This window comes from Mustela nigripes, chromosome 5 (assembly GCF_022355385.1).
Source record: "Mustela nigripes isolate SB6536 chromosome 5, MUSNIG.SB6536, whole genome shotgun sequence".
NCBI lineage: Eukaryota > Metazoa > Chordata > Mammalia > Carnivora > Mustelidae > Mustela > Mustela nigripes.
The window spans coordinates 19,359,054-19,374,123 of record NC_081561.1 but is presented as its reverse complement, the minus strand read 5'-3'; the positions used below and the strand labels follow the sequence as shown (position 1 = coordinate 19,374,123).

The 15,070-nt window shown below is 45.1% G+C and overlaps 1 protein-coding gene across 2 annotated transcripts in view; it reads right to left on the bottom strand.

The window, feature by feature from the left end:
- Nucleotides 1–3,130: 3,130 nt before the first annotated feature.
- E2F3 (E2F transcription factor 3) overlaps nt 3,131–15,070 on the bottom strand; it is a 74,598-nt gene continuing 62,658 nt past the window's right edge. For both annotated transcript variants that reach the window (XM_059399527.1, XM_059399528.1), the window contains exons 2-7: nt 13,670–13,781; nt 12,247–12,466; nt 10,680–10,838; nt 7,752–7,866; nt 6,283–6,418; nt 3,131–5,148 (exon numbers count right to left, since the gene is read on the bottom strand). In XM_059399527.1, coding sequence (XP_059255510.1) covers nt 4,886–5,148; nt 6,283–6,418; nt 7,752–7,866; nt 10,680–10,838; nt 12,247–12,466; nt 13,670–13,781 — 1,005 coding nt within the window. In that variant the 3' untranslated portion in view covers nt 3,131–4,885. The remainder of the gene's footprint in view (nt 5,149–6,282; nt 6,419–7,751; nt 7,867–10,679; nt 10,839–12,246; nt 12,467–13,669; nt 13,782–15,070) is intronic.

Genomic DNA, 15,070 nt, shown 5'->3' with positions numbered 1-15,070 from the left:
TGATGAATGGATAAACAAAATGTGGTCTATCCACACCATGGAGCACGAGTAAAGCATTAAAAAAAGAATGAAGTACTGACGCATGCTGGGCCGGGGATGAACCTTGAGGACATTATGCTAAATGAAAGAAGGCAAATACCAAAGGGCATTTATTCTATGATTCCATTTGCAGGAAATATCCAGAATAGGCCAATCCATATTGAAAGAAAGCAGATTAACATTCCTGGGTACGGGGGGTGGTTTGTTGGGTGCAAGTGTATTGGGTTTGGTAATGGGTATGCGTTTCCTTTTGGGATGATGAAATTGTTCTGGAACTAGATAGTGGTGGTCATCGCACAAGACTGTAAATGTACTGAATGTCACTAATGGTAAATTTCATGTTATGGGTATTTTGCCACATAAAAAAGAAATAGTGCTTGGCAAAATATAAGCATTCAATAAATTCAAAAAGAAAATAACCTAGGGGTGGGCTGGGTGGCTCTATGGCTCTACCTTTGGCTCAGGTCATGATCTCAGGGTCCTGGGGTCGAGTCCTACGTCAGGCTCCCTGCTCAGAGAGGAGCCTGCTTCTTCCTCTGCCCCTCTCCCTGCTTGTGCTCTCTGTCTCTCAAATAAATACATAAAATCTTTTATTTAAAAATTACTTGGGTGAAATCAATTATTAAATACATTTTTAATCACTGGGACACTACACAGGCTTTGAAGACCGTGAACATGGTCTGTAAGTGCAAACATGGAAAGATGTCCAAATCTACAGTGAGAAAGAAAAAGAGCTGCAGAGGAGTCTACATGGTACAATTTATGTTAAAATACACATGCACACACATGAGTCCTATGCCTGGAAAAAACTGGACTGGAAGTAGATGCATAGGGAAGATGAGGATAGTGGTTTCCTTCGGGGTGAATAGGTTGGAGGGGCAGGGATGGTTTTGTTTCCGTACTTTATACCCTTGCGTATTGATTGATGGCTTGCGCGTGTACGTACCATACATAATATGCTGGAATTTTAGAGGATGAGCTCAGGGTGAAGAGGGCACGATGGCCATCCAAAGATCCCAGCCTGCTCAGAGGTGGCATTTCCCGGAACATGGAATCCAGGACAAGAGTGGTTAATTACCCATCGTGAGAATTAAAATGTCTTGGCTTCGTAACTCGTTATGAAAAATAAAACTGGACTTGCCACGGAGAGTAAAAATCCTTCTGTATCTGAAAGTGGTTTTTGCTGCTGATCAGAGACGTGGTGACTTCTTCCATTTCCCCAAGGGCCGGGCACACCGCAGGTGCTTGGCAAATGTCCGGGCACTGTTCCTCAAGTCCCACATACAGGTGTGTTCTCAGGCTTTGAGGCCACCTTTCTCCATGCTGAAGCACGTCTTTAAGAATGAAGTTAATGCAGGAACGTAAGATACCATTAAGAAAAGCCGTTTACAAGTCTGAACTCTTAAAAAAAATCATTTTATTGATCCTTTACCATACAAAATTTATTCAAATTACACCCATCTGAAGTGATAAGATCACAGCTAGAGAACAGGTTACCCTGTAACAAATCTATTTACAAAATCCATCATAAAAGCTTTTTTTTTTTTACATTATATTACATATTTTCTTTTTTTTTTTTTTAAACTAGCATACAACACAAAGCTAAACCGATTAGTAGTTTGCCTACTCCCAATTTTGGGAGAAATACTTCCTCTTGACAAAAATCACGTACCCCGTAGGAAAAGAAATTCCCACAATCTGACAATTGCCACTCGACTCACTCTGCAAGCCATGTTCCTTCAAATCCCTCCTCTCACACGCAGGCTGTCATGCACGCATCTGAGTTCTTATTTTCTTTTTTTCCTGAAAGCTAAAGCTTTAAATACTGCAGTTTTATTTACAGATCTACACTTAAACAACAAAAACGGAAACAAGAACCACAACAACAACAACAACAACAACAAAAAAAAAACCCAGAAACAAAATAGAACAACTCTTAAAAAATTACAAACCCGCTAGAAAATATTCTGGCAGTGTTTACAAATTAATTGCTGTTTTTTTCTCCTTTTTTTTTGTACAAAATCGCTAGATAATGAAAGTGTGAGGAGACTACGTATCAACTTAAATAAAACAATCGCTATGCACAGATCTGTACACGTGAACACACACCTAATACTGTTTGACAGCTCATGTGTTGCCCTTTGTACACTTTTTCTTTTGTAAGGCTCACGCAGTCATAATTCGCACACGTGTAACTTTCAGCCATTTCATGTGTGAGCGTTAATAGCAGCAACTCAATGGTACCAGAAAAACCTGCATACTTAGTACTCAAAGTAACACAAATACTGTAGCACTAACCCACTTTGGGTGCCAGAATCTATGTCGGAAAGGAAAAATGGGCGATGCGAACAGAACACAGCATGGACGGCTAATTCACGGACACCAAGCTCAGCCCACTAACTGGAAAAAATCTTATGCGTGAAGGAACTCTTAAGACTTATTAGTATTCCTTTCATCTTCAAAACAATAAATACGGCATTATTACATTACGGAAAGGCGAAACGAGAAAGTCAACAAAACACACAACAACCTAGCCAGGTGAGAGCTCAGTCTTTAGACTTTGGAAACAAGTCAGCTTCGTGCAGCTGGCGAAGAGAATCGTTACAGAGCTGGAAGCAGAGGCAGCTAACCAGATGAGATACATATGGGAACTGGGGAAAAGCTTGGCATAAATGGTTTCCCATACAGGAAAAAACCCCACAGTGCATTTCCAGTAGGCACTTGACACAAAGCTCCCCCTCCCTCCCCCACCCCAAAGCTTCATCACAGACCACACTGCTGTTTGTACCAAAGCCAGTGTGTGTGAGGGAGGAGGCTGGGGACGGAGGCCGAAGAAGAAAAAGGAGGATAATGTGCACCTTTGTTTTTCTTCCCAAACACACACCCACGCATACCCACACAAATAGTTTAAAGTGCTGGTGTCCTTCGTTTTGACCCCACCACCACTTTGCATATTGTGGAAATCTACCTTGAGTAAACTGGCTGGGGCTTTCGTGGTCTTTTGTTTGGTTGTTTGTTTTGTTTTGTTTTTGTTTCGTTTTGTGTTTTTCCTAAGGGATTATTTTCGATTCCGTTAAACACACGAATTGAGTGCTACAGTGTCAGGCACATAGCATTTCAATTTAACTGTTTTCGTTTTGAGGTGTTTTTTTTTTTTTTTTTTTCACCTGACTCCCTCGTTTCCGTGGTCTTCAGGATCCAAGCAATGGACCTGAGGTTCCATGCCATGTGCCCAGCGGGAGAAGGGTGCCTCCCCAGGGCCGATGGGAAAGCCATTCTTGGACCTAACTGGTAGGATTTGCAGCTGACACGAAGCCTCCAACTGGGGGACACCGTTCCTGAAGAGTAAAGTAGGAGACGCCCTGGCTTCTATCGCTTCTCCTTCCGCGTATTGACTTCCCTTGGTCCAACTGACTCCTTCGTAGAGGAAGGGGAATGGGTTCTGGGCCAGGACGATCGCAGCCCCCGATGCAGTGGGAGTGCCCTGTTCTCACCAGCTTTTAAGTAAATGCCACTGACACAGTGGGGATATCTTTGTCCCCAGAGGCCTCTCCATCTGACCCCATCCTGAGAAGTGGTCTCCCTGAGTGCAGAGTAAGAGAGCCCTTGCCCCAGTCACAGGGCCGGGAAGCCCAAGGACGGAGGGATCCACACCTGCTGCTCCTTGGGACTGCTATGTCATCTGACCTGGTTCTCCTCTCAAACAGGCCACCCGTGTCCGCGAGGGAGCCCCAGGACCAGCTGGCTCTGAGCTCCCGTCCTGGGAAAGGAAGCAAGGTGGGGTGACACTTCTTGCAGAGGCTGTTAAACCTTAGATCACACACGTATAGATGCTCTGATCAGTAGAGGTCCTCTACGTCTCTGCTTAAATAATGTGAATTAGCAAAAACCGTTTCAAAGTAAACAATTAAATTGAAATGGTGCTGGGTGCCACAGGAATGCTTAAATGGCAGCTAAAAAAAAAAAAATTTAAAAAGAATAAAAATAAAAAGGCGAAAACAATCCACAGAAAACTCCTAAGTAAGCATTTGCTACAAATCAACTTTAAACTAACAAATACGTTGGGGGTAGGGGAATGGGAGTGGTTAATGGAGACAGGAAAATCCACAACAGCTTCCGAGTGGCAGAACTCTACTGTTCTTCTGTATCTGCAACAAATATCAGAAAAGAGGTTCTTCGTCTGAAAGGCTGTGCAGGTTCTCTTGACCTCCTACAGGACACAAGGTCCATAGCTTACACTGAATTATGACAGTAATTTAAATATTCCTAAGAAGAGCTGAAGAAATCCATTTCATACTTTGCATGACTTCAAGTTTACAGTTCCTGCCGTTCTGTTCCATATTAGCAGACCCCAAAGACATGCAATCCGCGGAGAAGGCACGGCTTGAAATGCTATTAAGGAAGATTGCTGTTCTTGAGTGGGCCAGGTGGCCAGACCCCATTCCACAGCGCATCCGTCAGGCACAGCAAGCCAATCCGGGAGGGAGGGAAGAAAAATACGGGTGAGAGACACCTGATTGCACATTTTCTCAATTGCTGACTCATCCAGGAGATTTTTGGAGCCTGGAGCAAAGCAGGGCTTTCCCAAGGGAGCCCGCGACTGTGCGTTTAGACAAAAAAAAACAAAAACAAAAACAAAAACCCCAAAAAAAAAAAAAAAAAAAAAAAAGGCAAACCCCCCCCCTTTTAAATTCATTAAAATGTCAGCTTTGTTCTGAAGTTTGTAGTTTACTTCATGATACTATCTCGGAGGAAGAAGTTAGGAAGGGGCAACACTGCATGACAGATGTTCTGGTTCCATAATAAAAAAATATTGGTTTATAAGGGGAGGTCACACAAAGCATAATCAACTACACATGAAGTCTTCCACAAGCGGGAGCTTCTCCAAATCATAAGCATCAAAGAGATCGCTAATGCCTTCTTCCTCCCCGAGGCTTAGGAGATAGTCTTCTTGGAGCAGGGGAGGCAGTAAGTTCACAAATGGTCCTTCTAGGTTGGAAGGAATTTGGTCCTCAGTCTGCTGTAAGAGGTTGGCTGGGGAGGCCAAAGGAGAAAGATTGGCCATAGAAATCGAACAATCGCTATGTCCTGAGTTGGTTGAAGCCAAGTCTGAAGGGGGGGAAAAAAAAATTGGAGGAAACCGAAAAATAAGTTAGGAGACAAATCACACCAACTTGTTGGAAGACTATGCATGGGGCTGTTATTAAAGCCAGGACCTTCTGGAAGGACAATCAGATACCACTGTGGTCCAGCCCACCTCATGCACCGTGACTGACAACTTTTCTCTGTTCTGGTCTAACTCACTCAACTTTTGGGATGCCTACGGTTAGCAAACAAGAATACAAATCGTTTCAAAGATTAGAGGCTAACAAGTTCAAACACTTCTCTCGGCTATCAGCTGGTCAATATTTAAAGGAAAACAAAACAAAACAAAACATACATGCTGAAAAGCTGGCTTCCTCGTAGGGATTCAATGGATTTTCACTTAGTCTTTTTTTTAACAAATAACCTCTTTAAAGATACTTCTTAAAAATGCACGTAATAAGACATCACCACTTTGAATGTCTGTGGCAAAAAAAGGTGATCTTTCGTTTTACCATCTGAGCTGCCGTGGCAATCACAGTGCTCAGTGTTACAAATCAGACCCGAGTCACTTAAATCGCTCCAATTCTTGCGGCTATATTGGGAGACAGTAACGGGAAAGGCTGAAGACATAACCCCAGTCTGAAAGTGGAAAACGGGGGAGAACTTAAGATACTCCCGGGGTCTTCCTCCCGTAGCCTGTCCCCATCACCCCAGGGGTGGGATTGAGGAGAGGAGCGGAAATCAAGTTCAACTTCTTTGACAAAAGGCTCTTGGCTCCAAACTCTTTCCTTTTTGCTAACATGATCTCAGAGGCATCAGGCGAAGGTGTGTGGCCAAGTGTAACTGATGATTCATTCAGACAGCTCACAGCTTTACTCGGCACCCCAGCGGGCTTTCCAAAACACTGTAAGGGAAGCGATTTCTGCCCATAGCGAAAGCCTGAGGGACTCCGTCTGTGGGCGGAGGAGTCATTGGCTCAAGACCATGATTTGATTCTGTAACTACTCAGACTGCCTTTGAAAAGAAAAAAAAAAGTTACCTTAATAGCGCTAAATAGCAGAAGTTTTTGGTTCTTGCCTAGGCATGTGGTTCCGGCACCGGATCCTTCCGGTCACCTTCATTAATATACTTTCCAAATGACAAAAGTGGAATTTTTACCTTTGGAAGGGGGTTTCGGGATATTCCCATTGTGGTCTTGGTTGTTTGTTTTCATTGGACTGTGTGTTTCTGTCTCTTCTGGACACAAATAAACCTCAATGGGCCCTTGGGTACTTGCCAAATGTATTTGTAGGCTCTATCGACAGAACAAGTGAGAAAAGTTCAAACTGAGACATGAGAGCTATAGTAATTTTCATCCAGAAATGGGAAGTGAGGGTACTTTTCATTGTTCATTTTGCTTCTTCCCCGGTGGCCTCTTCCCCCCTCTCCCCCCATCAGGTGATGACTGTCATCCTCTAGAGGAGGGGCCAACAAATTGCAGCCCGAGGGCCCAATCCAGTCCATCAGCTGGCTTTGTAAATAAAGTTTTATTGGCAGAGAATCATGCCCTTTCCCACTGTTTCCGGATTGCCTCTGGCTGTTTTTGTTTTTTGTTTTTTCTCTTGGGCTCCAATGGCAAAGTTGTGCAATTGAGTAGAACCAACAGAGTTATGGCTCACAAAGCCAAAAATATTTACTCTCTGGCCCTTTAAAGATAAAGTTTGGGGACCCCTGCCCAAGAGGAGGTGAACTGTGTTCTTCAAATATATTCCTTCTATGCAAACTATGAAAAGATCCTTCAAGTATTTCAAAGGCGGTATTTCCATATTGCTATCCCTTTACGGCAGGGCATTTTTATGTGAACTTTAATAACCACTGGATGAAGAGTATTAAGTGCTAGGAGCAGTGTTTAATAAGAGGATGCAGCACACTAACTACTAAAATTCTCCTTCATCTGGGTCATAGTTCTATTATTATCATTTAGGTGAGAACTCTACCCTAGATGGGAGCTTGTGACGCTCACTCTCTTTTTATTTTCTATGCATTTTCTTTCTGCTACATTTCTTTATCTTATAGTTAGGGTCCAGGCGTATATTAGCAAAGATTATCAGAGACTAATGACAAAAATATGCTCCCTACTTTCTTATAGTATTCTTGTCTACCCATTCAGCCAAAGTCACATGTGATTTCTTAAAAGTAAACATGTTTTAAAAGATAAATTCTTAAAATGTGCTAAGATAAGTTAGGGAGATACTTTTTTTTTTTTTAATTAAAGTTAGGGAGATACCTTAAAACATTTATGTCTCTATTCCTGGTGGGGAACAAATCCAAGGCAATCAACATGAAATTCCCCAATGGTTGAAATCAGTCAGAACCTCCAGATACCAAATGTTGAGAAAGAAAAAGTACTAGAGGGACAGGGCACCATACCCTGCGTTCAAGGCCCCACGATGTTAATATTAGACTTTTGAGACACTCGATATGTACTGAGCAGTTGAAATATTTTTGAAATTCCAGTTAGGTAAAAGGGATGGGAAAGAACTATCGAGTGTCAGGAGAATGCATACTTTGACCACATGTCAATGATTCTTTAACTTCGGGCACTCCAAAAAGATCTCTGCAGATGGACAAAGACGTTATCTCCTTACCTCTATTGGCTCAGGCACTTCAAGTCTTGTTTCTGGAGGGGCTTTGACAACTATAACAGTTTGGTCTTTAAGGCCACTAATTTTTCGAATATCTTGATATGTAACGTAAGCTAACGTAGTGAGTGTTAAGGAATGTAACCATTTAGAAGACTGACAGAACAGATGCATGGAAAAATTTTCAAGTATTTTATGACTCGTAAGAATATACTGGTCTCTCTGTCTCGATCTTTAGACACACGGGATCTCTCGCAAACCTTTTCTGATACTCAAAACAACAAGACAAATCCATAGCGTTCTCCTACTCATTTCTAAAAGCCCATGGTGATGGAGAATGTTAAACATGGAAACAGAATAGTTAAATTATCAGAAGAAAACCCAGACCCAGTTTGGTGGGGATTTCCTAGCCGGGTTCCTCTGGAGCACGGACATTCAGTGAACTTTGGTGAAGTGTTCTGTCACTCAAGTTGAAAGATGGCAGATCCCAATTTATAGGAAAAAAAAAAATTAAGCTCTCTTTGCCCATATAATTTTTGGAACTCTGGTAACTTCTGTCTGCTGCTCGACTGTTAGCAAACGTCAGTAGCCATGCACATGAACACATGAGTAGCCAACAGATAAAGAGGTGGAAGAACTCAGAAGACGGTCAGGCAGACAGCTTGTTTTCTTAAGGGCACTTGGGCTAGTTGTGATTGCATACTTCCTATTGATAAGAAAGTCATCATTTCTGTTAGAAAAAAGTTATCCTTTCTACAATATCACTATCACTATTTCAGTGTTCACAAGGAGGGAAAGCAGCTTCTAAATGCTCTGCAACCTGAATTAATTTGAGAAACACTGTTGCAGGAAACGAGAGTGAAAGAGTATTTCCCTACCCTTGGTCATGACTTCTGGGCGCTGAACAATTCTTTTAAGTGTCCTGGTGGCTGAGCCTAAGAGGATATCATGAAAGGCTATGGTACTTAACTACATGATAAAGAGTATTCATGCAAGCTTGCCTGGAGAGACGAGTTTTTACTTGGCACTAAAGGAGTTCACATAGCTCTCTTATAAGAGTCACATAGCTCTCTTCTATAAGGGACACGGAGTGACATAAATAACGTACAATGTCTTTAGCCTGTTGTGTTTTTTATGTTAGCACACAAAAAATGCCTAGGATAAAACAGCAAATCACATGACTCAATGAAGGCCTTTCTGCAGGTAATATAATATTAGAAAATTGAGTCTGTGATCTAACAAATTTCATACAGAAATAGGGTTTAGAGAGTTAGAAGGAAATGCTTCTCTTAGAACAGTGGCTTTTAATTAGAAATTGAAGGAAGCTAGGAGCCTACTGTGCAGAAAAAAAGCACATTCACCCCAAATCTATATGTATTTCTAGGGACATCTATCACAGATTGTCTTCCTTAAGTCTTAATGGTTGAGACGACAGCAAATTCAGCACTGAGCTTGACAGGACAGCTCAGGCAAGAGTCTGGGTCTTAGGTCACCATGTACCTCGTCAAGGAAGCCAACTGTTGTCTTCATGAGACTTGATAGTTCTGAGTTTTCACTGAGAACATGGAAAAACTGATAACCAGGTACCTACCCCACAAGTCCACTGTCAAAAAGCTACGTGACAAGTACTTATTAAAATAAAAACTCATCTACAAGTTACTCAACATCCTGCAGGAAGGAAAATTTCAACACATTTGTGAACAAGCTGTACCACATTCGGAACCGAATGGCGAATTGAAATAAATTGTGCAAACACGTTTTCTAATCTTACAAACTTAAAAGTACTTCCACTGTGGCTCCGTCCTGAATTTGCTTTTTTGGGTTAGCAGCTCCCCGCAAGGAAGCTTTCAGTGTCTGCAACAAAGGCCCCAGAGGAAGCTGATGTTGTCAACGAGGTTGTAAGCTGCACATTCCAGAGAGCTGCCAATCACATGTAACCACCCTGTCTTGTCCTCCACGGGGCTCCCAGCTAAAGGGTGAATGAAACAGCTCAACTAGATCTATTCTTGTTTCTTCCCTCATAAGCCCACTCTGGCTGCCACTGGGGGTTCAAATCACCACACCTCTTCTCTACCTCACTAATTATCAGTGGGCAAGATCAATCCTGTGGTCGACAGAAAATGAGTAATCGCGGTTTCAAAAAACAGCCTCAACTGAACAATAAATGTCCCCCTACCCTCCAAGGGAAAGCCTCTCAGACATAAAAGGTAATGTGGAACAATCAGAAGGGGGGGGACACAACTTAAGAGGTGAGGTTTCTTAAAATACGGGCTTCATCTTCTACGCGTAACTGGGAATACTGCAAAAACTTCTTGTCAACGCGACGAAGTCATCTTTCTCCCTTTTTGTGGGGAGTGAGATGCTGAGAGCGAGTTTTCCTGTGACGGCCAACAGATTGTCAGCCAGTTGACAAGAACTGGCTTTTAAAACGATTTCTAAGGACCAATGTCTGTAAATGGATGGATAGACCGAGACGCCTCAGGCATCGAGGGTGGGAGGGCGTGTGATTCAGAAATCAGTTTCTGGTGTTGAGCATCAGCATTAACACACGGGTAGAGGCTACAGAATGATTTTTCTAGGCTCTTCGTTCCTTCAGCTATAGCTCAGACAGATTCAACAAATTCCTATTGCTCCAATATCTGATGAAAAGAAAATAGAATGTGAGAACCCCAACAGTGACAGTGAACGCCCACCAGAAATCTGGGGAGGCAGAGAGGGAGCTGCTGGTTGTTGTCATTAATGTTAACGCTGACACCTTATCTATCTTAGAACAGTGCCGCCCGGCGCGCTGTGTGTATCCGTATGTCCCCAACCACACGTGAAGAACACGCGTTAACCAGAGTAAAATTCTACCTGTGCAGAAGAGTCAGCCTGTCAACACTGGCTGTGTTCTAGAAGGCACTAACCCCCAAGGAACAGGTGCACAAAGGATATCTTTGGTTCTCTGAGTCTTCGGTTAGCAGTTGGAGGTCCAGGGTGCAGCTTTGGATCAGTTCATCTAATTTCTTCTCTTCCTGGCTGAGCTCAGTCACTTCCTTGGACAGGCCTTGACACTGGGCCAGCATGCCCCCATCTTCAGACAGACTGCAGCCCCTGGGAACCCAAACACAGACTCTTCGTAACTGCTCAGGGGCCAAGGGGGAGAGCGTGCGGGGGAGGGGCAGCGAGAAATGGTCCTTTTTTTTTTTTTTTTTTTTTTAAATAAAGATTTTATTTATTTATTTGACAGAGAGAGATCACAAGTAGGTAGCTCGATCCCAGGACCCTGAGCCAAAGGCGGAGGCTTTAACCCACTGAGCCACCCAGGCACCCCGCCCTAGAAATGTCCTTTTGAGTAAGATGTGCCCCCTTGACACAGGAGGACACACTTATTAGCCGAGTGTTAACATCAGAACATTTATACTTTTGTATTTACTTTTTGTCCACACAGTCTTTCACCTCTCACACTACAGAAATTAAGTGGAGGGCAAGAAAACCCAATAAACCGCCAACACTGTAATTCCCAGGTTTCTGTCCTCCAGGAGGCCGTTTTTTTCGGAAGGCTCAACTTCAAAGGGCAAAAGGAGGAGCCCCTGCCTGCCACATGCCTCCCGGGAGGAAAGAGAAACAACGGGTGGAGAAAAAGGATAAAGAGATATTGAGAGAGAGAAAAATGTGAAAGAAGAGAGGACTGGTTCAAACTCAACAGAATATCATTCGGGAAGCACAAAAGACCTAGGTAGTTCCTGCGGGTCTTCTAGCAACCACGGAAAGGGAAAAGGAGGTGAAGGGAACAGATGTGTGCACTGTACACTGAACAAAGACCACTACCCAACAGGTGTCTCTAAACCACAGGCCAAAATGGGTCACTTGAATTGTCACAAAATTCCTTAAAAGGACAAAACGTTCCCTGCACTCAAATCATGTTTGAGGGAGTCTTTTCTCAAAGCCAGCCTATAACAGATTTGTTCCTTCCCTCAATGCCTTCATCGTTCCTCCTAAAATACCGGCCACACGAGTGCTCCGTCCGCAATTCACAAACGAGACTAACCATACGCTGAGTCACACGTGTCGGTGGACAGGGGACATGTGTTATCATCCCTGTGCTCCAGGAGGGACTGAGGCCTCTAAGTCTTGCCTCTATTTTTACACAGAAAGCGAGCTGACCCGCCGTTAGAGCCACGGATGAGGATACGTGGCCATGGGACAGCTACACGGCCGTGTTCATACTGAGCTGTGGTTCATTTCCAAACCCCTGTTAGAGACGAGCCGCAGACACGGGCCAGCATCCTTCAGATGACACACGTGAGCACACGCGGCCTCCTGGGTGCAGAGGAACAGCACCTTCATGGAGTGGGCAGGGACCCCCTTGCCTGAGGCCAACCCAATGTCTCCGACTGCATCTAAAGGGCAAAGAGCCCTTGGACTTCGGCTGGGGGCTCAGGGGCAGCGGGGAGGAGCCTGCGGAAGCAGCGCGGGTGTGAACGTGGCGCCGGGGCCCGGGGCCGTGGCTCGTACTCACATCCACTGCACGTTGTTCTTCGACTTCTTCTTGATGAGGTGGATGCCTTCTAGCACGTTGGTGATGTCGTAGATTCTTCTCTTCTGCACCTTCAGCACCTCCGCCGCCTTGTTCAAATCCAAGACCCCGTCGGGGGACTGGCTCAGCAGCTGAATGAACTTCTTGGTGAGCAGACCAAGGGATGTGTCATACCGTGTTTTTTCTGAGGGAGATTTTGGAGCTTAAAGAAAAACAAAAGCCGAGCGGGTGGGTGGGATAGGGGGAAAGGTAAAGAAATGAAGGGTTTCTCCGCAGGTAGGCGAGCCCTGTTTCCCGCTGCAGCCCAAGGATTAGCATCCAAGCAAAGCCACGGCCAGTGTTCTCGGTAAGTTACAGAAAGCTATGAAATGGCTTTATTAGAAAAGAAAGGGACAGTACGAATTCCCGTTGGATGAAAGCGTTGTGCTGTGATGTTCCCAGGAGCTCCGACTTGGCCTCACCCTCCTCCCTGGGTCCCGCACAAGGCAGGCCTCAACATTATCTGTTGAACGAATGAAACCGTGCTATGGTCTCTGAACACCAGCACGTGCAGAGCCCAACCCACGAGGGCCTGGGCTGCGAATCTCTCCTGCATTTCATTTTCATGATGGGGGCGGTGGGAGGGGCTCAGCCTGACCCCCCCGCAACCAGCTCTGCAGGGTCCATGGTCTGTGTGAGTCTGGAACCTGGGCACCGGCATTCATGTCAATGAAGAATACCCAACCAGCCTTTCCATCGACTCGCCCTGTCCCTCCTGCATGTTAGGTCCTCATTCAATACCATATTTAAGCTGCTGGGCAGGTGTTCATTGCACAGGGTTTGGGAAGGCCCGATTCGTAAACTCCAGGAAAGGGGAGATGCTAATTTAGCATCTCCATTAAACACCAGAGACTTAAAGGGCTATTTCGTTGTTTCCAACCTACTTCTCTCTCTCTCGTCAAAGAAACAATCAGTGGAAAGGAAAACAAGCTGCCATGGTTGGGTTTTGGTCCATTCTGACAGCGCCCTGTGCGGAGCCCGAGGACGAGGCGGGCGCAGACCTGACTGACCTTGGCACAATTCTACGCCCAGGGAGCCCGGTCTCCAAAGTGATGTCCATGAAGAGAAGTTAAAATTAAATTTGATTATAGAATGGTGCCAGGGAGCTTGTATTCCGAGCTGAAAAATGACACTGCACACATTTAAAAAGGCCTCCTCCCGAGTCAGTATTGATGGACCGAAGGGACCCTGCAGTGTCTGTGGGGTGTCTGCAGATAGTCGGTTATTTTCTGGATGGGAACAGAGAGAGAAGTGGAAAAGGACACAATGTGCCACAATTATCCCCACCTTGGCACCCTCGCAGCCAGCAGCTTTGAAAGGTAGGAAGCCCACACCAAGGAGAGTACGAGACCAAATGGATCCTTACTTTTTGGACTATCTGGACTTCGCAGGGCGGCTCTTCCTTTGCCCTTGGGGGTTTTTAAGCCATCTGCGAGGTACTGGTGACCGCTTTCTCCAAGCTCCAGCCTTCGCTTTGCCTGCAACGGGAAAGTGCAATCATTCATCACCGGTCGTGTGGGCGATCACAAGCAGTGGGGCTGCCGGGGGGACCCAGACCAGCCAAACGGGCTGCTGGCCAGCTGCTGGCTCCAGGTCTGCGCTGGCGCCAAAACGCTCTTCACCTGCAAGGGATTACCCGTCTAGGCTCAGACGGATCCCTCCTCTGGTCCTTTAGGGTTAGGTCACGGGCCACTCTGCTTACCCCCTTCACTGATTCAACACTATGTGCCAGGCGTGGGGTGAGACAGTCAGACCACAGCAGGCACCCTGGAACGTAAATTCGCTTTTCCCTTGTGACACTCTGCTGCTGACCTTCACTCATCTCTGATCTGGGTTGGATCTCCTTCCTTATGCTCCCCCCAAACACTGTGTTTCTGTGTATTATAACACCTATTGGATAGAAGGGTTATTTTACTTATCTGTTTCTCATTTCCTTTAAGGCAGGGACTGTTTCCAATTTATCTCTGTATACCTAGGGTTTGGCAAGGAGCCTGGGTTTCTGTAGGTATTCAATCACTCTCTCTCTATACATATATTTATGTTTGAAGAAAGAGTGATTAAACAGTAACACAGCTAGTCACAGACTGCAAATGGTCATTCATCAGAATAACAAAAACGCAAATGCTCAATCTTGGGTTTCCACTAGTATTCCTGTCTCCAATTTTGTCATCAAACCAGGCAAATGAGGAGTCTTCATTCAGTTTTTTCTTTTATTTTAGGGAGGGGCTGGGCAGAGGGAGAGAATTTTAAACAGCCTCCATGCCTGGCATGGAGCCCCCCATGGGGCTTGATCTCAGACCCTGAGATCATGACCTGAACTGAAATCAAGAGTCGGACGCTTAACCGACTGAGCCACCCAGGCACCCCTTCATCCACGTTTTTCATCTAATTTAATTTTACTTAAAAGATATCGATTTAGTGTCTGTGGACTGGGCACTGGGCTTAGGGAACAGAGGTAAAGCAAGATGGGTAAGTGCGTCTGCCTCCCTAGCCTGTAGAGTCCTTGAGAGGAGACAGATCATTAAGTAACTGTTGTGGACTAACTAACCGAACGGTGGGATGGGTGTTTGGACAGGAGGGCCACCGACTAGACACCCGGCATGGCCACGTTCTTCTCGGGAGGGCACGCACAATTTCAACTTAACCCCTCATGACATGGAAACGGAGGGATAACTTATCAGCTGAGGACAGAGACACAGCCTCTCTAGAGAAAGTTACCGGCGAATCTTGCTCTGTTCTCTCCACCAGTCCCCAGCCGCGTGTGCCC